This window comes from Bos javanicus, chromosome 11 (genome assembly GCF_032452875.1).
Source record: "Bos javanicus breed banteng chromosome 11, ARS-OSU_banteng_1.0, whole genome shotgun sequence".
Lineage (NCBI taxonomy): Eukaryota > Metazoa > Chordata > Mammalia > Artiodactyla > Bovidae > Bos > Bos javanicus.
Genome location: NC_083878.1, coordinates 746,371 through 770,844, shown reverse-complemented (window position 1 = coordinate 770,844; position 24,474 = coordinate 746,371). Strand labels below are relative to the sequence as shown.

The following is a 24,474-nucleotide window of genomic DNA, read 5'->3' as shown; positions in this document are numbered from 1 at the left end:
AATGGATCATGGTTGGTTTTCCCTTTTCTTTTTTTGTCCTAAGTATGTTCCAAGTATGTTTCTTAAAAGGAAAGGAATTAAATGCAGCAAAACAAGTGAGGAGAGTTAATTGCCTGCTTATCATTCTGTCCTCATAAGCTCAGCATGTGCTTTAACTTCCCAGGCCAAATGATTCAATCAGACTTCAGAACAGAAGAAATAGCAGAAATATTGTTTTCTCACACTTTTCTACTCCTTTCACAAAATATTAATTCCTAGATGAAAGGCTAAAATCTTGCAACATTTAATGTGGAAGCAACATTAACCAGGAAAAAGAATACTGGAAGATATGACTAAAAATCAGTCTGACTTTAGTTGCTAAAAATTTATTATAATTTCTATGGAATATCTAATTTTAAAAGAAACTATATTCCAATTGGTGAGTCAGCAATAAAATATAGACCCAAATAGCTGATAAATTTGAGACGAGTTACAAAACATAACCTCAAGTAACTGAACAAACTGAATTTAGCCAGAATTACTTAAAAGGACATATAAATACAGATAAACGATTATCAGTATCATTTGGCTTTAAGGCTAATGATGGTCTCATTCATAGTAACAAAAGAGGTCTAAATGCTAACGACTTAATCTTGGTTGAGGGAAAGATAATCATATTATTAACAAAAAAATTTTGGTTTTCTGTTTAAAATAAGACAAACACTAATTCACCTAAAACTTCTTACTTAAGTGCAGATTAAAAGATAGATGTGGGCTTGCCTGGCAGTTCAGTGGTAAAGAATCTGCCAGCCAATGCAGGATATGCAGATTCAATCACTGGGAAGGGACAAACCCCGGAGTAGGAAATGGCAACCCACTCCAGTGTTCTTGCCTGGAGAATCCCATGGACAGAGGAGCCTTATGGACTACAGTCCATGGGGTCGCCAACTCAACAGCAACTTAGCAACTAAAGAGCAGCAGCAGTTAATTACTAACATGGTATAAGCAGGGAATCAGTCATGGTAGCTGTCTACTAACTCAACACTTGTCCTGACTCAAGGCAAAGAAAGGTGCAGGTAAGACAGAGCATTCACAAAATCTATTTCCATGTTCAATCTACAATGAATAAAATTTACCCTATTTTAAAGCATATCTATCTAGCATATGATAAAAGATAATCTGATACATACACCTGCAAAAATTCTTAAAGGAAAATGGAGGGAAGCTCTACTCTAAGTCTACTGAGGCTAAAACTGAACATGGACTTTCCTGATACTCACAGATTTTCCTTTGGGCAAGTTTCCTTCGCAGGCCTGCTTGGAAAGATCCTGACGTCCAATCAAGAGGCAGACAGCTTCCGGCCAGTCTGAAGCAGGCTGCTCCCGACAGTGATAAATCGCATCTCGGATGGGAAGAGCTATTCCAAAGGGAAGCGTTTCCAAGTCTCTTAAAGTGAAACCTTGTGACGGAGGGAAAGGAGAAAATTCTTCAGTCAGACTTAACCACTGTCCCAATCCTCCAAATAAAGTTAGTAAACTCTACCCTAACAAATAGCAAGAAACCGATTGTATTCATTCTGCTACCAGACCAGCATCTTGACATGAGTATTCTTGTGGGGGGCAGGGGGGGGAGAATTCCTAAAGACTTTGAAGAAAAAAGCATAAACAATCCAATAGGAAAATCAAAGGACAAAAAGACATTTCCCTAAAAGGAAACACAAATGGTCAATAAACATACAAAAAGATGCTCTGTCCAATGAGTGATCAGGGAGATGCAAAGTAAAACCACTAGGAAATGAAAATTCATACTCATCTAACAGACATATATTAGAGTCAATCAATACTGCTGCTACTGCTACGTCGCTTCGTGTCCGACTCTGTGCGACCCCAGAGACGGCAGCCCACAAGGCTCCCCTGTCCCTGGGATTCTCCAGGCAAGAACACTGGAGTGGGTTGCCATTTCCTTATCCAATGCATGAAAGTGAAAAGTGAAAGGGAAGTCGCTCAGTCGTGTCTGACTCTTAGCGACCCCATGGACTGCAGCCTACCAGGCTCCTCCATCCATGGGATTTTCCAGGCAAGAGTACTGGAGTGGGGTGCCATTGCCTTCAATACTAAGTGTTGGCAACTACACAGAGCATCAGTAACTGTCTTCCACAGAGGACGGTGGTGTATACGGGACCAACCACCTTGGAAAACACAGGTATAGTCAAGTTCACCCTTACAGCCCGTCAGCAGCCATACAGAAATGCGCACACAGGGAACAAGGACATAAGCATTAAAATATTCATTAGCAATTGTTCATTATGGCAAAACGTGGTAAGGCAGGAAAGAGTCCAGTTTCCATCATCAACAGAACAGATAAATAAGTCGTGATATATCCAAGCAGTAGATTATATAGCAGTGAAAATGAATGAATGACCTTCTGCTACGTGAGTCAACATGGATGAATCTGTAAATAATATTGAGGAAAATAAGGTAGTAAAAAACATATATCTACACTGAGCTACATAAAGTTAAAAACATACAATACTAAGTAATATATGAAGGTGATTAAAAAAATGACAGATGGTAACACAAGATTTAGGATGGGTGCTGCATCAATGGTTACCTGTAGCAGTAAGGTGTGTGTGAGAGAAGGATATACAGGACTAGGTCCACAGGGCTTTCTACTACACTGACAATGCTTTATTTCTAATAGTGGGCGACCAGGACATCAATGCTCATTTTACTATTATTCTCTACACACATTTCATACACTCTCTTGTATATATACCATATTTCATTTAAAAAATTTTCACAGCCTCAGGTTAATTTTTTCTGAAATGATTTTCTAAATTTTATAATATTTTACAGTATTTATTAACATAGAAAATTGGTTAATTACAGAGGTAAAAATGTTACCGTATTTGAGAATGACACTTATACTAAATGCTATGTAATATACAAATGAATAGAACTCATCCAATATTTTTCAGCATAAGTATCTTATTGGTAATACTACATGACAATTACTGGAATTTTCAAGGAAGCATAACAAAAAAGAAGAGTGAAAAACTCAAGTCATTTAGAATATTCTCTAAATAAGAATTCAGAAACCTCTTGTAATATTCATTAAAGCACTACTTTCAACATACTATTTTATAACACCCTCATTTTTTATGTTTTCATATTGTTAATATTTTTGAAACATTTTAGTTCATTTTTATAGAAAGTTTTGGTAGTTTACTCAGCTTAAAACCCAAAGGCACAATCTTTAGGAAGAGAGAAGAAACTCTCTGCCTTCCTTTCCCTTGTCCCAGGTGAATCTGCCTCTTGGTGCATAAAATCCCTGGCCTGTATCACTCAAAAGCATACTCTAAGATATACACACATTACTTTTAGATTTTGCCAGAAATAATCATTTCTGGTATCTGAGTATTTAACAGCTTCAAATCTGAATGTGTAGTGATTAGCATTCTCCATTCTGGGGCCACTCTACAAAGCCACAGCCTCTACTGGTCTCAGAGGAAAGACATAGATTTTCCACCCACCAAAGGAGAAAAGGCTGGTACCCAAGATGTTAGTAGAGGGAAGCTGTGAGACCGTCAGGCAAAGAAAGGGTGGCTCAGGAGGCCATCATCTCAACACTGTGGGATCCTGCTGTAGAGCCAGAGGCCCTGCCTTCTCATGCCTCCCAGCTCTAGCGAGCTCTGAGAACACAGGGCCTGGTTAGGAAAGGGCAGTCCAAGGAAGGGATTTCAAAGACACATGAAAGGTAACAAGAAGACCTTACCTACATTAGTCATCCAGACAACTAATCTCTCACCCAGGCTAGAAACCGACGCAGAATGCCGGAAACTAAACCTGCAAGAGAGCAAACAGGAGGCTGTTAGACATGAAGTCGTGAAACAGGCAGTGTAAAAGTACAAACTGAGTAAAAGTCACCTGCTCTCCTCTTGTTCTGCTTGTGGCTTCGGGGGGGCTAAAACAGAACAAAACTTTATTTTGATAGTTATCCTGATAAAGCAAGCAGGCAACATATAGAAGACATTTGGAAAGAAAAATTACAGATAAAGAACTCCTAAAAAACAATAAAATAAGCAGTACTCTGGCAGGTTGGAAAGTGTAATCATTTCCCTGGGGCTAAAACAGCCCTTTTTAGACATATTGAAAATGTAGTTTGTCAGATTTTAAGTAATCTTGGTCTCTGAAAGCGAATTGTGGACTCAAGACTATAACTGTGCCATTTTGTCACCTCTAAAATGAAGCAAGACACGGCACCTGAAGTACACTTAGAAAAGTTTTAATTTTTTTATTTCAACTCTGATACCGACATCTATAAAACTTTGTTTGGGGAAGCCTAATGTTAGACCGACTTACCTATACTTATTCTGGATAAATACTGTGAGGATTCATCAGAAAGAGAGCTTTCGTCACCAAGTATGTAGAGTGCAATACTCTGCATAAGGAGAAACTTAACATTATTTTTTAAACTCTTGAGGCATAAGCACAGACAGGAAAATTAGCCCATTTTAGATACAGAGCTCTGTGTTTTGACAAATGTTATACAATCATATAACCACAGTCAGGACGCAGAATACTTGCATCACACCAGAAAGTGCCCTTGGGAATCACTGGGAATAAATAACGCATCTTTTTTCTCTTCCTGTATTTTGCTTCTTCAATATCATGCAAATGGAGTCACAGAACATGTTGCCTTCTGTGTCCTACTTCATTAACTCAGTTCTGTGAGATTCATCCACATTACTGCGTGTATCAGCAGTTTCTTTCTTTTCACTGCTGAGGGGTGTTCCATTAGAAATATGTACCAATCTCTGCCTATCTACTTACAAACGGATTGACATTTGGGTCATTTGTGTTGAGTGGATGCTGAGTCCTTTCAGTCACATCTGACTCTTTGCGACCCTAGGGACTGTACCCCACCAGGCTCCTCTGTCCATGGGATTCTCCAAGCAAGAACACTGGAGTGGGTTGCCATTTCCTCCTCCAGGGGATCTTCCCGACCTAGGGATTGAACCCAGGTCTCTCAGGTCTCCTGCACTGGCAGGGGGGCTCTTTACAACTAGCGTCCCAACTTAGAGTGAGGTAAACCCTAACTCTCTACTCCTCCAGGCCCTTCTCCACTTCAGCCTTCAGAGTTCTTTGAGTGTTTGCTATTACCACTAAGATCTGCACCTACAGCCTTTTTTTGGAAAGAAAGTGGCAGTACGATGGTATCAAAATCTCAGCACAATTGGAGGGTCTTCACGTCCTAACTCTAAACCAGTAGAGACACTACGAATGATAGGCTCCTGAAAGTCGCTGACATCGCATCTAAGAAAGATATGATATAACACGAATATTTGTAAGTTGACTAGTGTAAGCTGGACACGGAACACCTTTGGCTTAGTCATATATCTCTGGCTCCCTCTTGGGTAGCTATAACACTGAGTCTACCCCATTTTAACGGAGTTGTACAGAACCAAAGTATCTGGTGAATTCACCTAAATGTTTCCACATAAGCAGCAAAGAATGAAAAAGTATTGAGCTGCCCTTAATACACTGTGAATGGACTGACTGCCACTGAATCGTACACTTAAAAACAATTAAAATAATATTATGTTATATATATTTTATCATTGTTTTTTTTAAAAAAAGCAGAATCACCATTCTGCATGTCTATTTCAGAGCCGTGGCGGGTACTGAAGACTTTCTCAACATGAAGGAAGCAGAACGCAGAGTACAGGAGGAGCAGGTGGGGAGCAAAGACATTTACCTAGTCCAGTGATACCTGAGACAGGAGACAAAAGATCTGGTTCTCCTATAAGCCTGGGAAAGCCCCATCTCAAGAAAGGTCCACAGAAGACCTCTCGGCAGGCTACTCCAGTATAAGGGAACCAAGGGACGTTATTGTGAAGGAACTTACCTTTATCGACACCCTTTGGTTCTATCTGAATCAGCTCTGACCTTGGATTAACTATGTATTAATAACGTTGGGTTAATTTTTTTAAATAAAAATTATTTCATTAAAAAAAATTCAAGTAGGATTTTTTGTAGCTATGGACAAGCCAATTATAAAATTTAAAGGAAAAGGCAAAGGAACTAAAATAGCTAGAATAATTTTTAAAAAGAAAAGTAATGGAAGGAAGAGTCACACTGACCAATTTTAAGACTGACTATAAAGCTACAGTAATCAAGAGTCTGTGGACCACAACACAGGCCAATGGACTAGAATAAAAAGTCCAGAGACAGACCTACAAATATGTCAACTTATTTCTGAAAAAGTGCAAAAGAGAAAGAACAGTGTTCCCAACAATTGATGCTAAAAAAAACTGATCATTCAAATGGAATAAAAATTTCAACATAAACCTCACATCTGATTTAGAAAAAATTAACAAAATGGATCATGGATCTAAATATAAAACTGTAAAATTTCTGGACAAAAACAGAAGAAAATCTTTCTGATTTGGTTAATGAGTTCATAGACATGACACCAAATGCACTATCCATACAGAAAAAAGTGGATAAACTGGCTGGATAAAAATTAAACATTTGTGCTCCACAAAGGAAGCGTTAAGAGAACAACAGGACATGACGAACCACAGGAGAAAACGCTTCAAACCCATGTATCTGACAAAACCCCCTACGTAGGCACATTCAAAATATCACTAGCCATTAAGAAAATGCAAATTTAAACCACAGTGAGTTATCACTGCACATCTATAATGAGAAAATTTACAAATCACGACAATACCAAACACTGACCAGAATGCATGCAGGGAAATTGGAACGCTCACTCACTGATGGTGGAAATACAGATACATGGAATTAATGAATGCTTCCTTCTTGGAAGAAAAGCTATGACAAACCTAGACAGTGTATTAAAAAGCAGACACATTACTTTGCCAACAAAGGTGGTATAGTCAAAGCTATGGTTTTCCCATTAGTACTGTACAGCTGTGAAAGTCTGATGATAATGAAGGCTGAGCACCAAAGAATGATGCTTTTGAATTGTGGTGTTGAAGAAGACTTTTGAGAGTGCCTTAGACTGCAAGAAGGTCCAACCAGTCAATCCTAAAGAAAATCAACCCTGAATATTCACTGGAAGGACTGATGCTGAAGCTGAAGTCCCCATACTTTGGCCACCTGATGCAAACAGCCAATTCATTGGAAAAGACTCTGATGCTGGGAAGAAGGCAAAAGAAGAGGGTGGCAGAGGATAAGATGGTTAGATTGCATCGCTGACTCAATGGACATGAATTTGAGCAAACTCTGGGAGACACTGAAAGACAGAGGAGCCTGGCCTGCTGCAGTCCATGGGGTCGCAAATAGTTGGATACAACTTGGCAACTGAACAACAATGACAATAACAGAGACTCTGAAAAACAGCTTACAGTTTCTTAAATACATTAATCTTATATATACTTGCTATATGGCCAGCAATCCCACCTCTGGTACCTACCCTAGAGAAATGAAAACTTTTGTTCACACAAAAACCTAGATTTGAAAGTCTACAGCAGCTGTATTCATAACTGCTTAAAAACTGGAGTCAACTCAAGTATCTTCAGTGGATGAATGGATAAACCAATGTGATATATACATCCACACAACGTATAGCCACCACTCAGCAATTAAGTGCAATGAATTGTGGCTACAGCAATACTTGAATGAATCTCAAAAGCAGGAGGGAATTTTCTGAGGGGGTTGATAGAACCATTCTGAATTCTAATTATGGGAGGGATTACATGAACTCAACATTTACTGAAATCCACAGAGCAATACACAAAATGGGGGGGAAAGGTAATTTTTCTATATGATAATTTTTCACATTACATTGAAAGTTAAAAAGCAAAAAACAAACAAGTTTGGCAACACACTGAATACATACCAAGACTACAAGTCTGCCACGTTCACATATTCCGGGGAGGTAAGGATAGGGGGGCACTCCTTCCCCCTTCAGACAGGAGCTCACCCACTGATAAACACTAGGTGGCTCAGGAGTGAAAAATGGCGGGTACTGCATAGATCCCGTTTGACCTTCAGAAAAAGATGCAAGAATACACTAAAACAATACTGTTTTAATTCAGAGGAAAGATTATCAACAATGCCTGTCATTTGAAAACAATCAGAGTAACATTTTTTCCATATTCTCCAAAATGCTTCATGTTTTCTGCCACAGTAAGTATCTGATTACATATGTGGAATTTAACTAGTATTTTATCTGATCCTGGATGGAAATTTAGCAAATTCTTATGTTCAAGGCATATAAAGAATGTCACCAAAATTTTCTGCCCTAACTCTAATGATGAGAAAAGACAAGACACCCAGGATTCTGCTCTGTTTTAACAACTGGGCCCCAATCTAGAGTCCGTTTAACTCAGGGTCCAAGACAATACAATGGCTATGAAACTGTTCTGTATCTGTACTGTTCAATACAGCAAACACCAGCCCCACATGACCGCTGAGCACTTGCAATGTAGCCAGGGCAACTGAGGAAATGAATTTTTAGTTTAATTAACTAAAATAACACACAGTGGGTGGTTACTAACTGGACCACACAGGATAGCAAAGCATCCTTGGCACTGGAAGCTCTAAGCTTTTGCAAGGCAGAACCTTGGGGATGAGTAAAATCCACCCCCAACCCCCCACACTGAAGAAGCTATGGCTTACTGCAAGTCAGAGATCAAACACTACAAACTAAAATCTGCCTGGTGGAAAGACACGATCCCTGATTTAGAGGTTAACAGTAAGAAATATATCCTCTGCTATTTACCAAGAAAAACACAAGCAAAGGTCAGTACACTGTTGAGAAAAATCTTTAACAGCAAAACACTTACCTTGGTCAATTGCGCACACTTGTCCAGTAGTTCTGACAAGTGTTGGGTAGTCTCTATAGTAATGATCTATGTAAGGCTCCAATTTTAAGTCTCTAAAACAATGGAACATATAAAAGGAATTAACAAGCAAGGTATTATGGCATTCTCCTCCCAAACAGTTAACAAGACTCATCAGTTGACCTTTTTAATTTAAAACATTTACTTAGGAGAAAGAAGACAACCACATCTAGAGTCTCTGTATTTTATTTCTGGACTTTAAAGTGCCCAGTATGACAAATGCAACCAAAACTCCTTCTGCTAGATAAATTTTGAGGGTAAAATTGCTGTGAAATCTGTGGTCCAATTTCTCCTCTGTTAATTTATTAGATGTGTGATCTTCAGGAAGTCAACTTTCTGAATCTCAGTAATTTTTCTTCTAGAAAATGGTGAAACACCAGTCAACCCACCCTCAAGCTTTTAAGATTAAATAATATGTATGAGAAATACCTTATAAAGTGTAAAACATTATACCAATTTTACCTATTTTGAAGAGCCATGATTAGGGTTTGAAAATCATTTCATTACAAAAGTATCTTCCTCAAAGTAATGCCTTGTCATTAAGAGAAACTAACCATCAATTAAAACTGCCGTGTCTCAGAAAAGAATTTCAGTATCTCAAGGAAGGCAGCATAAATCAGAAAATATACTACAACCTTAACTCAGAGGTTGGCATTTTAATTCAAACTTAACTTTATCACCAAGGGTCACAAAGGCTCAAACAAGAGCTAAGTATAAACATTTTGAGTTCAGTGCCAAACACAAAGTGCTAAAAAAGACTGTTAAAAATACCATCAGATGGCTAATAAACACATGAAAAGATGCTCAACATCACTCATTATCAGAGAAATGCAAATCAAAACCACAATGAGGTACCATTTCACACCAGTCAGAATGGCTGCGATCCAAAAGTCTACAAGCAATAAATGCTGGAGAGGGTGTGGAGAAAAGGGAACCCTCTTACACTGTTGGTAGGAATGCAAACTAGTACAGCCACTATGGAGAAGAGTGTGGAGATTCCTTAAAAAACTGGAAACAGAACTGCCTTATGATCCAGCAATTCCACTGCTGGGCATACACACTGAGGAAACCAGAAGGGAAAGAGACACATGTACCCCAATGTTCATCGCAGCACTGTTTATAATAGCCAGGACATGGAAGCAACCTAGATGTCCATCAGCAGATGAATGGATAAAAAAACTGTGGTACATATACACAATGGAATATTACTCAGCCATTAAAAAGAATACATTTGAATCAGTTCTAACGAGGTGCATGAAACTGGAGCCTATTATACAGAGTGAAGTAAGCCAGAAAGAAAAACACCAATACAGTATACTAACGCATATATATGGAATTTAGAAAGATGGTAACAATAACCCTGTATACAAGACAGCAAAAGAGACACTGATGTATAGAACAGTCTTTTGGACTCTGTGGGAGAGGGAGAGGGTGGGATGATTTGGGAGAATGGCACTGAAATATGTATAATATCATATATGAAATGAGTCGCCAGTCCAGGTTCGATGCACGATACTGGATGCTTGGGGCTAGTGCACTGGGACGACCCAGAGGGATGGTATGGGGACAGAGGAGGGAGGAGGGTTCAGGGTGGGGAACACTTGTATACCTGTGGCTGATTCATTTTGATATATGCCAAAACCAATACAATATTGTAAAGTTAAAAAATAAAATTAAATTTAAAAAAAAAAGAAAAGAAAAAAAAAAAAACCATCAGAACAGTCTTACTGTGGATCCACTACAAGAGCCTGAAAGACACAGGGAAGACAAGACTGGGACACCCAAGGACCAGCAAAAAGAACCAACATCTAGTAAATGGCACCTGTTCTTAAAAACGAACTTGAGCGGCTTCCCTGGTGGCTCAGTGGTAAAGAGCCTGCCTACCAGTGCAGGAAGACACGGGTTCCATCCCTGGTGCAGGAAAATCCCACATGCTGCAGAGCAAATAAGCCTGTGCACCGCAACTACTGAGCTTGCGCTCCAGAGCCCAGGGGCCTCAGCTACTGAAGCCCACACACCTAGAGCCCAGGCCCCACAATAAGAGAAGCCCCCAGAATGAGAAGCCTGCACAGCAAATGGAGAGTAGCCTCCACTCGCCACAACTAGAGAAAAGCTCGAGCATCAACGAAGGCCCACCATAGCCAAAAATAAATAAATCAATAAAACTTTTTTTAACGGTCCACACTAAAAAAAAAAATTCCCCCCCCCCAAAACTTAAGCATGTTTCCTCATCACTGGAACAGGGATTGTAGTACCTACTTTGACAATTTCTACATGTAAAGTACAGTTTTGTTAGTTTAAACCCTGACAGCTCAGTTGGTAAAGAATTTGCTTAAAACCCAAGAGACTCCAGTTCGATTCCTAGGTCGGGAAGATCCTCTGGAGAAGGGATAGGCTACCCAGTCCAGTATTCTTGGGCTTCTCTTGTGGCTAAGCTGGTAAAGAATCCGCCTGCAATGCGGGAGACCTGGGTTTGATCCCTGGGTTGGGAAGATCCTCTGGAGAAGGGAAAGGTTACCCACTTCAGTATTCTGGCCTGGAGAATTCCATGGACTCTATGGTCCATGGGGTCACAAACAGTGGGACATGCCTGAGCAACTTTCACTTTTAAACACTATTTGAATCTAAGGCATCATTATAAAAACAGCAGGTGTCATTACAGACTTTCCACCACAATTATGGTGTCAAAATGAAAACCAAGCAGGTTATCCTCACTGTGTAACACACTCTACTGCCTTTTCCACTCATCTGAGGACAAAACCCTGCAACCCCAGCCTGACCCATGGCCCTTACACAATGGATCCCTTCAAACAGTTCTGTGGCTTATGGAAAATGCTCCTTTTTGTTGAGAAGGCAGAATTCAGAAATTTATTTGCAAGGTTCCTATTTGACATTCATGGCCAAGAATTAAGTCATCTAATGACCTTTTTGAAATTTCTAATCTATAAACAATATTTACCTTGCCAACTGGACGAGAAGTTCAACAAGTGAACGAACCCCTTCTCCCATTAGAGTGTTCAACTTGAGTTCTTCATAGACCAGGTGAAGAACAAAAAAAATTGCAGGTATGTGAGTGAAGAGAAGTGTAGAAGAGTCCAAACTGAGATTCTGGGAAAAATCCTCATCTTTCATCTGTGAAACTTCCAAAGGACTCAAACACAAAGATCTGTTCAAGAGATGAGACTCAACATTCTGGTGGTAGTCTGAATTTAGTAAATATTCCCAGTCCTAAGAAGAATAAAAAGGATATTAACTTTCTAAATAATTGTAATGTCACCATTAAAGAAGAAGATCAAATTCACTTAAAACAACTCAAGTTCCATTTTCACATTGTTAACATTATTAAAAAAAAAAAAAACCACAATGCTGAAAAATTGAAACCAATACCTAACAGCTAAGCAATTTCCAAGTGCCAGGAATAAATATTAAGACAAGCCACCTTTAAAAACCACTTGAATCATACCCTTTTAAGGAAGAGACTTTAGTAGAAGAATTCTACTACTTAAGCAGAGATTGAAAGAGAAAAATTTAAGATTATTTTGGCAATGTCTCATGGGCCACAAGAAAAGGAAAGCCTAGAAGTGTAGAGAGGCAGGTGTAGGGAGCACTAGACTGATTTGGGTTTGGGTAAGAGGAGAGATCTACTTGAATCCAGCTGATATACATGTATTTCCATGTTGACAAGATGCTGAGGCCAGTAACATGCCTAATAAGCAACTGAATTTTATACATGAACTATACTACACTTTACAACTATTGAGTCTATTTTAGTTTCTACTTTATTTGGGGGATGGTCTTGATCCCTGTCTCCTGTACAATGTCATGAACTTCCATCCATAGTTCATCAGGCACTCTATTAGATCTAGTCCCTTAAATCTATTTCTCACTTCCACTGTATAATTGTAAGGGATTTGATTTAGGTCATACCTGAATGGTCTAGTGATTTTCCCTACTTTCTTCAATTTAAGTCTGAATTTGGCAATAAGGAGTTCATGATCTGAGTCACAGTCAGCTCCTGGTCTTGTTTCTGCTGACTGTACAGAGCTTCTCCATCTTTGGCTGCAAAGAATATAATCAATCTGACTTCAGTATTGACCACCTGGTGATGTCCGTCTGTAGAGTGACATTGTACAGGAGACAGGGATCAAGACCACCCCCAAGAAAAGAAATGCAAAAAAGCAAAATGGTTGTCTGAGGAGGCCTTACAAATAACTGAGAAAAGAAGAGAAGTGAAAAGCAAAGGAGTGCGGGGAGCGAGCTCCGCCCGCGCAAAGGTCATGAGGAAGGAGGCTTGGCATACGCAAAGGCAGGATCGAGCCTCAGGAGTTCCCCCGGAAATTCTCGAGCATCTACCCCCCAAACCAGAGTCTGCCTACTTTCTGCTTTGTGCTTTCACCTACACCTCTGACTTTACGGGGGGCTGTCCCCCACTACCTCTCTCTGAAAAAGAGTTAGCTTACAGCTCCAGTTAATAATTCCTGGGTGTGACAGTGTTTCAACCTACAAACTCCTTTGGAAGTCCTCTAGCCTGCCTGAATAGGTTTTTCCGGCCACATGTGATTGCTCAGAGCCTCCCAACTGTGAGAGGCATGAGATGTTCTAAACTGTCTAAATACAGATTCCTCTGAGCAGTTAAAAGATTGATTAGAAATTGTATTGGTGAAGGGATTTTCACTTCTTGGGCCAATGTTTGCTGCTAAGTTTCCATATCCCTTACCTGCTGTGTCCCTGGCAGTGTATTGATTAATATAACTGGTGTAAGTAGTAGCTTACACTTAATGTTTGTAACCTGGGACCCTTGAGTTAATTCTTTTTCTTGTTATAGCCCACCACACCTCTGCTCTGTAGGAATGCAACTTTATCTAAGGCTTTTGGAGGGTGGCTCCTGACCAATCACCTTTAGAGAAAAATAAGTTTTCTGAAGAAAGGGTCTTAAAATGTTAACAGGCCTCTGGGCCAGAAGATGATGCAAATCACCTAAGCTTTTGCATATGATAAGTTTGCAGGAAGAAAGCCTGGCTTGCTGCATGACTCTACCCCTTCCCCCATTATCCTCTATGCATAACTTAAGGTATAAAAACTACTTTGGAAAATAAAGTGCAGGCCTTGTTCACCGAAACTTGGTCTCCCCATGTCGTTCTTTCTCTCACCTTTTGGCTGAATTATTCAGCCTCTTTTCTCCACTGAATTTCCTCACTGAGCTATCCTTATTTCAGCCTCTTTTCTCCACTGAATTTCCTCACTGAGCTATCCTTATTCTATTACTCTTTATATCCTTAATTAAAGTTTAATTAAGCAGTCGTTTCCTGATCCTCACCGACACCGTCCCCGCTTCGAATTCCCTGGATCCACCAGGGCTGGACCCCGGCAAAGGAGAAAAGGAAAGATATACCCATTTGAATGCAAAGTTCCAAAGAATAGCAAGGAGACATAAGAAAGCCTTCCTCAGTGATCAATGCAAAGAAATAGAGGAAAACAATAAAACAGTAAAGACTAGAGATCTCTTCAAGAAAATTAGAGATACCAAGGGAACATTTCATGCAAAGATGGGCTCCATAAAGGACAGAAATGGTATGGACCTAACAGAAGCAGAAGATATTAAGAAGAGGTGGCAAGAATACACAGAAGAACTATACAAAACAGATCTTCACGACCCAGATAATCACAATGGTGTGGTCACTCACCTAGAGCCAGACATCCTGGAATTCGAAGTCAAGTGGGCCTTAGGAAGCATCACTATGAACAAAGCTAGTGGAGGTGATGGAATTCCAGTTGAGCTATTTCAAATCCTAAAAGATGATGCTGTGAAAGTGTTGCACTCAATATGCCAGCACATTTGGAAAAGTCAGCAGTGGCCACAGGACTGGAAAAGGTCAGTTTTCATTCTAATCCCAAAGAAAGGCAATGCCAAAGAATGCTCAAACTATCTCACGATTACACTCATCTCACATGCTAGTAAAGTAATGCTCAAAATTCTCCAAGCCAGGTTTCAACAGTACAAGAACCGTTAACTTCCAGATGTTCAAGCTGGATTTAGAAAAGGCAGAGGAACCAGAGATCAAATTGCCAACATCCGCTGGATCATCAAAAAAGCAAGAGTTCCAGAAAAACATCTACTTCTGCTTTATTGACTATGCCAAAGCCTTTGACTGTGTCGATCACAACAAACTGTGGAAAATTCTGAAAGAGATGGGAATTCCAGACCACCTGACCTGCCTCCGAGAAATCTGTAGGCAGGTCAGGAAGCAACAGTTAGAACCAGACATGGAACAACACACTGGTTCCAAATAGGAAAAGAAGTACGTCAAGGCTGTATATTGTCACCCTGCTTATTTAACTTCTATGCAGAGGACATCATGCGAAACGCTGGGCTGGAGGAAGCACAAGCTGGAATCAAGATTGCCGGGAGAAGTATCAATAACCTCAGATATGCAGATGACAGCACCCTTATGGCAGGAAGTGAAGAAGAACTAAAGAGCCTCTGGATGAAGTGAAAGAGGAATGAAAATGGTGGCTTCAAACTCAACATTCAGAAAACTAAGATCATGCCATCTGGTCCCATCGCTTCATGGGAAATAGATGGGGAAACAATGGAAATCATGACACACTTTATTTTGGGGGGCTCCAAAATCACTGCAGATGGTGACTGCAGCCATGAAATTAAGAGATGCTTACTCCTTGGAAGAAAAGTTATAACCAACCTAGACAGCATATTAAAAAGCAGAGACATTACTTTGCCAACAAAGGTCCATCTAGTCAAAGCTATGGTTTTTCCTGTAGTCATGTATGGATGTGAGAGTTGGACCATAAAGAAAGCTGAGTGCCGAAGAATTGATGCTTTTCAACTATGGTGTTGAAGAAGACTCTTGAGAGTCCCTTGGACTGCAAGGAGATCCAACCAGTCCATCTTAAAGGAAATCTGTCCTGAATATTCATTGGAAGGACTGACGCTGAAGCTGAAACTCCAATACTTTGGCCACCTGATACAAAGAACTGACTCATTTGAAAAGACTCTGATGCTGGGAAAGATTGAAGGCAGGAGGAGAAGGGGAAGACAGAGGATGAGATGGTTGGATGGTATCACCGACTCAATGGACATGAATTTGAGTGAGCTCCAGGAGTTGGTGATGGACAGGGAGGCCTGGCGTGCTACAGTCCATGGGATCGTAAACAGCCGGATACGACTGAGCAACTGAACTGAACCGAAATAGTTTCTACTTGTGATTTATTGTATTGTGTTGAGACAGTCTATGGTTGTATTGTGTACAGTTGTATTGTGTTGAGATAATCCATGGTTTCTTCAGAACTTGGAATTTATTGGTGTTTCTGTCAGGCTTAATACAGTGTATTATTCTAACTTAAAATTCTTGCAATAGACATAGAACCAATCATAAAAATTAGAAATTTATAAGTCAGACAACCAAAATAAAAAACTCTTCTCAGCAAAAGATACTGTTAAGCCACATAGTGGCAGAAAATATTCCCAAAACACACATATGACAAAGAACTCACATCTAAAATATATAGAGAACTTTAGATCAATAAATATTTTTAAAATCCAATTTACACCTGAACAAAAACTTCACAAAAAGATATGTAAGTAGCTAATAAGCACGTGAAATAGTGCCTAACGTGATGAGTCATTTGGGAAAAGCAAATTAAAACCACTTAGAGAAACTACTTTGTACACACTCAAATGGTTAAAAGGAAAAACACTGACAGCAAACGTTGGCCAACTCATGTACTGCTGGTCAGAGTACAATACGGTACAATCAATCAGAGACCAGCAACGACCCAACTCATGTACTGCTGGTCAGAGTATAATACGGTACAATCAATCAGAGACCAGCAATGACCCAACTCATGTACTGCTGGTCAGAGTACAATACAGTACAATCAATCAGAGACCAGCAATGACCCAACAAGTGCACTGCTACGTATTCATTTAGCCAAGAGAAATGGACATACAGGTCCACAAAGACTAGTTCCTGAATGTGGGCACCAGCTTCCTTCATAATAGTCAAATAATGGCAATACACATCCGCAGAAGAATGACTATAAAAACCATGGTATAGTCATACTACTGTCCCAATAAGGTACAGACTACTGATATCTGCAACATCGATGAATCTCAAAAGCATTATGCTGAATGAGGGAAGCTTTACACCAAAGACTACATACTATATTATTTTACTTATATTAAGTTTTAGAGTTGGCAAAACTAACATATGATAGAAATCAAATCAGTGGATGCTTTGATTAAAAATGGCTCAAGAGAACTGTATAGAATCACAGAAATGTTTTGTCCTTAACAGCAGTGTGGATTACATGAGTGTCTATTTGTCAAAACTGATCAAACTGTAAATTTAAGATCTAAACATTCCATTTATGCAAATTATACCTTAATTTTAAAAGAATGTGTTGAAACACAAGAATATACCCATGGAATCTGATATGTTTGAGAACTTAAAGAAACACTGCATAGTAAATGCTGTCACTTAAGGTGATGAATTGGCAGTAAAACATCTATAAACTCAAAGTTATAACATACAGCACTATGTATATTTAGTAATTTTAAGATGATCATTAAAGAGAAAAGTAAATAAATAATCAGAAAACTTGACAGGCCCTATCCTTCAAAATAACTGTCATTCAGTATTAAAATAAGCAAAAGCTGTTAGAAATATGCACAAATCAACACGAACACCACAAATATGGGGGACTGGTACAAGTATCCACAAATTAATTTGTATCAGCAAGAAAAAACAATGCTTACATCATCAGATCCCGTCTCAGAAGGCCTTGCCTTTTTGGGTGCAATGACTGGGGAAAGTGATCCTTCAAAGTCAAACTGGAAGATAACCCCAAAAGAGAAGAGAAAAATCATGTAAATTTATCACTTACAACAGATCAACTTAAAGGACTCAGTAATCAGTTCTACCAATGATGGAAACTGAGGAATGACATCAAATTTCATTCTCTCATCTGGAAAAACACGATACGAACACCTTTCTTCTAGGGTCATTGTGAAGATTAAATGAAATCATCTATATAAAGCATCTAGTCTGGTGCCTGGGCTCATAGGTTCTGCAACAGTAGCTTCCTTTCCTCCTCACTTCTCTCATGACATTGATCTTCACTCCATTGGTAGAACAAGGACCATTAGTCATATCCAAAACACACCCAGTCTCAGAGAATCAACCCAATGTTAGCCAAATGTCAGAGCTAAGCAAACATACATTTAGACATATATTTGGAGTCTGTCCATAGTGACAGCCCAACAATTCTCTGGCAGAAATGGGTGCTCTCCAAAATCTGAGTTCTCCTCTTTCTTCTGGACCCACAGCCAGGCTGCTGTATCCCAGGCCTCACAGTGAGATGTGGCCCTGTGACAGTGACTATCAATGAGAGTGGACGTCATCAATGCCAGACTAGTTCATGAAAACCTCCCATGCGTGCTCCCCTATGCTCTATCCCTCACATCTGACTGGGTGGTGTCAACTCTAAGGTGATCTTTGAAGCCTCAGGTTGAAGAGGACAGATGCTCCATTAGCCTGGGTCCCTAATTAAACCATGTGGCCTGTTTACCTGCTAAGCACTGTTAAAGGAACAAGATACACATTTCTGTTGTACATGCCACTATATCTTTCAACGGCTTTCTGTTATAATAGCCTATCCTAATACAGTTACATAAAAGCAGTTTTCTAAAAGTTCAGCCTAATCCAATTTTCTCTGGCATAACCTTAGCCCCTTCTGCTACTTTGCACAGTCACTGAACTATTAGTTCTTCAATCATAACCGTATAAAAGGAAAATGGTCTATTTTCCTATGCTATAGAAACCTACATATTTATCAATCTCATTCATCTGAAAGTTGATTTATATATAAAAACTAAACGTAAACAGCAATATTTAAAACTGAATATTTAAATATAAAACTGAATAAAGTTAATTTTAGAACTGATCAAAAGAACAGGTTTTCTTATGAAGTATTCAAAGAAAACAGCCCAAGAAAAAGACAAAACACTGTATGATCTCATTCACTGTGGAATCTGAAGTGTGACACAAATGAACCTACCTACAAAACAGAAGCGACTCACAGACACAGAGAGCAGGCTTACCGCTGCCCAGGGACGAGAGGAGGGAGGGGTGGACTGGGAGTCTGGGGTTGGTGGATGCAAACTATCACATTTACAATATCGAAAGGACAAGGTCCTACTGTACAGCACAGGGAACTATATTCAATGTTCTGTGATAAACCATAATGGCAAAGATTTTTTTTAAAAGAATGTATTAAAAAACACAAAAAAAAACTGAGCCCAACTTATATACAATATTATCAAAAAACAAAAATGACAAGAGTAAAATCAAAGCAACAAATGAAATGATTTTACCTGAAACTTTAACCAAATACAGCATGCATACACATACACAGTCTAAGTCCCACAATCAGAAAGAACACCCCTGTTATGGTTGTCAAATTCATTAAGACCTGGAGTTATGGGAAAGAATAGTGGAAACTGATACAGATACCTTTCTGTCACACATATGGATGTTTTATTTTCATTATTTTAATATGTCACTGCTTAGCCAACCCTGTTATATAATCCTGTGGATCACTGACCTTGATCTATCATAATCCGACTACAAAATATTCATTTATCTGCTTTCTCCTGGGACAGTCGATTCAATGGGAGGAACTATCTGTCTTGCCTAATGCTTATCTGAAAAGCCTGGCTTCATGCTTCGCCCACAGCAGGGACTCAATATCTGATGAAAATATGAGCATCCCAAAGGACAGAACAGTTAACCTCAGATGCAGCCACTCACAGAACCTGTGAACCAAAAAGAAACATCATCTGGCCCCGAGCCGTCATTTAACATCAGTAAATTCAGGAAGGCCCAAAGAAATTCCAGAGTCACATAGCTGGTCATTGGCAGAAATTCTGTACTCTTTACTCTCCACCCTATTACTTTACTGAAAACAAAGAGGATATATCTGGACAAAACAAAATAAAAACTATTTGCCACTGAGGACCACTTCATCCTGAGCTTTCACTGTAAGGACAACCAAGACAAGGTTTAACTATGCAGTCATCCAAATAAATGTCAAAGCAACTCAGTCTCAGGGCTCATTTCCTTGTTCCTTCTCTTAGGGCTACCACGCAACAAATTAGTCAGAGTCAGATTCTTCTTTACAAAAGAAATAAGCAGCTGCATACTCGGTCCTCTCTACAACAGGAAACATGAGGGGCTACTGGCCCTCTGCAAGAGAATGAGGCACAGTGATGTGGATTCATCAAGTCCTGCAGGACAGCAACATGCAGAAACTACAAGAAGCTGAAGCAGACTTATTCATATGTAGAAACCTTCAGTTTCTGTAAGGCTCAACTTTTTCATATTTAATAAAGAATGGAAAAATCTGGACTGAAGTAGCATTCACGCAATTGTTTGGAATAAGAAAACTGTCTATTTTCCCAGTAAAACTTTTCCCAAGGAAACTGCAGAAGGCAGTTCTTTCATATGATATAACATATATAAACTCTTAAAAACAATACTTCATTTAGTTGGACAAGGGCTTTCATTCAGCACATGTTCACTAGGCATCCATCCTTGCCCGGCACTGCTATTTACCTTCCTAATGGGAGCAGAGACACACAAAGTAAGTAAAATATACAGCATAGCATATTTAACGAGTGCTAAGAGAAAAATAAAACAGCTAACGAGGATAATAAGTGGGAGACAAGGGATAAGTACAACTCTACACAGAAGAGACACAGCGGCTGCGCTGAGGTGACACCTGGCCAAGGCCTCAGCTCGTCTTGCCTGATGAAGGCATTTTCTCCAGCGTGCATGTGTGCTCAGTCGGGTCTGACTCTGAGACCCCATGGGCTGCAGCCCACCAGGCTCCTCTGTCCATGGGATTTCCCAGACAAGAATACTAGAGTGGGTTGCCATTTCCTTCTCCAGGGGATTTTTCCGATCCAGAGATCAAAGCTGCATTTCCTGCATTGGCAAGAAGATTCTTTACCACTGAGCCATCTGGCAAGCCTGCATTTTCTCCAGAGGGAAGAGCAAGTGTGAAGACCCTGAGGTAGGAACATGCTTGGACACGTTTGTCCTTGTTCAGGACAAACAATGGAAACCAGTGTGCTGGAGACAACGTGAGCGAGGCAGGGATGAATCAGAGGTTAAAAAAAAAAAAATTGGAAAACCCATCCCCATTTACCTATATAGAAATAATAAAAATTCTGAGTTGGCAAAGGTTCAGCACACCAAGAATAATCTGGGTGGTGAAGCAGGCACTTTTAAATGACACTGGTAAGAATGCTGATTGGACAGACAGTCCTTTTTGAACATTATTTGACCCAGTAATTCCTCTTTCAAGGTTCAATTCTTGAGAACTGACTAGAGATCTAAAGATTTGTGTATAGAAAAATGTTACTCAAATTACTCATAAGAAAAAAAACTGATTCAGCAATGTTCAATTATTAGCTATTGGGGCTTCCCTGGTAGCTCAGATAGTAAAGAATCTGCCTGTAATACGGGAGACCTCGGTTCTATCCCTGGGTTGAGAAGATCCCCTGGAGAAGGGAATGGCAACCTTCTACTCCAGTATTCTTGCCTGGAGAATCCCATGGACAGAGAAGCCTGGTGGGCTACAGCCCACAGGGTCACAAAGAGCTGGACACAAGCAAGCAACTAATACTTTTACTTTTTCACAATTATGACAAAGCCATATTGTAGCCTATTATGAGAACGATAATAGGGGGAGGGAGGTTGAAGAATTTTTAATATGGGAAATTTTCATTGATATGATGTTTATGAGAAGCAACAATGAAAATGTTTACAGTGGTTATCTCTTAGTATTATTTTCTTTTTAATCTCTCCATTTTCCAAATTTTCCTCAGTAAGCACGTATACTTTTATAATGAAGAAAAACAATGACTTTTTTTTTAATGGATTTGCTGGTATGAAACCCAAATGTATTGACAGGTACAGCTGAGTTACCTAGGGAAAGGTAAGTGTGATCTAGAGTGATTTCTTCAGAGTGAACCAGGCAAGGCTGTCCTGGGAAAGACCCCCAGAAGCAAAACGAAAACACCAAGGCTGAAGTCCCTGCCCTGCTGATTTGTGAATAACCTATGAAGGGCCTGTAAGAAAGTTTCTCGGGAGGGAGATGAGGAGCTTAGTTTGTATCATTGACAGACTAGATATTTAGGCTAAAGTACTTTAAATCCCCTTCAAAGTTAAACCTTCCTCACAGACCAAGCAATAATGTGGAAAAAGAGAGTCTGGGCCTCGAGAAAAGAACATTAAGCCATGAGTCAGAAGATACACCGTAGGCCCAGTTTAGAGATTTCTCTAGTCTGTGATCTCCTTGTGACTCAGTTTCTTCATCAGTAAAATCAAGACTACTCCTACTAATCTAAGCATAATTTACACCCATGTTACAACGATGAAATGAGAAATAACAGTCAAAGTGGTTTACGTTATAAAAACAGAATGATTCTAATTACAAAACATTATCATTAAAGTACTATTTGACTTAAAATGCATAGATATGATAAGCCTTAGCATTATTCCATTTTGATGAATAAGGTATGCCTATTAGTACACTGGCGTGTTACATACTCTGAATGTTGTGTTACCAATTATGCAAACATTACACTGATAACCGTGTATCTCAGGAGGAAAAATGATCATATGTACTCACATTTCTTGTCCATGCTAAGCGGTCTGTGTTATAACCCATCATGTTCATGAGACACGTCACAAATAAGTTCCACTCTGAGTGATCACTGGGCCCTCCTGGGGCACTGTGGACACTGTACCACTTGACGAGCATCTGAACCGCTATTTCTTTCGGCAGAATGAACTTAATCGCTTGCAAACAAGTTTGTACTATTGAAAGCAAAGATTAGTTTTAGTATGCTTTCTAGGCATGCATTTCTTTTCCCCTTTTACTACGGTTTTTAAATCACTGCTATATAAAGGTCAAGCGCCATGAAAAGGGAACTGCCATTAAAGAGCTGGTGGGACACAAACCTGACCTAGCCAGTCATCTGAGTCTGAATTTAACAGGGCTTGTGAGAGGTCTCAGAGCAGTGTTTTCGTCATCAATTTAGGGTCAGAGATAGAATAACCACATAGCCCAGGTTACCTAAGGCAGAACTGACTGACATCTGTGGCTCCAACAGCTTCCCATTTTTGCTCTCAAAAATGTCCTAGTTTGGGCAATGAATTAAAGATCATTCTAACAAAACCACACAATTTCTACATTAATAAATTCATATAAAATATTGCTTCAATACTTCAGTAAATATAGAATAATCAATACATACATCCTCAAATAAAAACACTCACCTAGCTTTAAAATATGCTGTAAATGATTAAACATTCTGGTTAACCAAAGCTTTATAACTGTTCATTATTTCTGACAGCCCTGTTTCTATGGTGTTTTACATGCTCTCTGTCTTAAACAGACCAGTCAATACCATGTAGTCTACACCTTTCTTAATGGCTCGATGCCATTAGTACAACAATCAGTTACAGCGCTGCACTGTCACACAGCGACTCCCTCAGGGGGCAAGGGCTATGGCTATGAGGAGGCCTAGGTCTGCTTTTAGCAGGAAATGGCCCCGACCTGCAATGTTTTTGTATACCCACATAGTCTCTTTAGAGGATTTTTTCCTTCCCTTCCCAAATTCACTGTTACCAGGGCCCATCCTTAGCAGTATATGCTTTTTCTCATCAATTTGCTATGTGTGTGCACACACAACCAAGGCTGGAATCAAATGAAACCAATGTCAGAAAACCAGATAACCAAGTTTGTCATGGTTGAATCCAAAATCAGTGTAAACCAGATACCGACTGAGGTGCTGAGGAAAGTTTTATCAAGTACAAAACCTTCTGTGCACGAACTATGTGACTTCTATTTGCTCCTGCAAGAGTTAAGATTTCACTTTGTTTTTATTTATTTTAACTAATCCATTAATTGTTTTTATATATTTTGGTTAGGCTTATACTTCTTGAGATCACTGGCTAAATACCTTTTAGAAAAGCAAGGCAGCTCCATACCAACTCAGAATATCATCTACCACACTGATGAAGAGTACTTCCTAAAATGAGAAAGGCACTCCAGCCCACTTGGCAAATTCCAGAGATCACAAAATCTGCCAACATTCTGCACTGGAAGTTGGATTTTGAAACTAACAGACATCCTGAATTTTCTTATATCACACAGGCATTGTTTTCTTAACTTACATTTGTTGGCAAATCTTTTTGATTACATGGTTTTCTTTATTCTACGTTCAGAAATATTCTCCACCTAGTACTTTCCAAATTGCATTTCAATAATTATTCAAGCAGACTCTGATTTTATCAAAATATTTCTGAGTATATTTTTGCTAAAATGTTAAGTTTTCCTCAAAGGCAATTATGTTAATTTCTCAATTATTCTTAACAATTGAGAGATTATTTTTGGATTAAAAACCATCAAATATGCCAAAATCTGTTTTGGTTGCTTGGGCTTGTTTCTCAGACTTTCTTGCAAGAGGCGTGTCCATATGCTGTAATCTCACTGCACAGCTTCCTCCCTCTGAGAAAGCTCACAGAAGT

The 24,474-nt window shown here is 39.4% G+C and overlaps 1 protein-coding gene across 5 annotated transcripts in view; it reads right to left on the bottom strand.

The window, feature by feature from the left end:
- Positions 1-24,474, bottom strand: part of ANAPC1 (anaphase promoting complex subunit 1) — a 100,469-nt gene that overhangs the window by 50,963 nt on the left and 25,032 nt on the right. For all 5 annotated transcript variants that reach the window (XM_061431427.1, XM_061431426.1, XM_061431429.1 and 2 more), the window contains exons 17-25: positions 22,571-22,758; positions 17,631-17,705; positions 11,814-12,082; positions 8,798-8,889; positions 7,849-7,997; positions 4,341-4,419; positions 3,906-3,942; positions 3,754-3,824; positions 1,260-1,438 (exon numbers count right to left, since the gene is read on the bottom strand). In XM_061431427.1, coding sequence (XP_061287411.1) covers positions 1,260-1,438; positions 3,754-3,824; positions 3,906-3,942; positions 4,341-4,419; positions 7,849-7,997; positions 8,798-8,889; positions 11,814-12,082; positions 17,631-17,705; positions 22,571-22,758 — 1,139 coding nt within the window. The remainder of the gene's footprint in view (positions 1-1,259; positions 1,439-3,753; positions 3,825-3,905; positions 3,943-4,340; positions 4,420-7,848; positions 7,998-8,797; positions 8,890-11,813; positions 12,083-17,630; positions 17,706-22,570; positions 22,759-24,474) is intronic.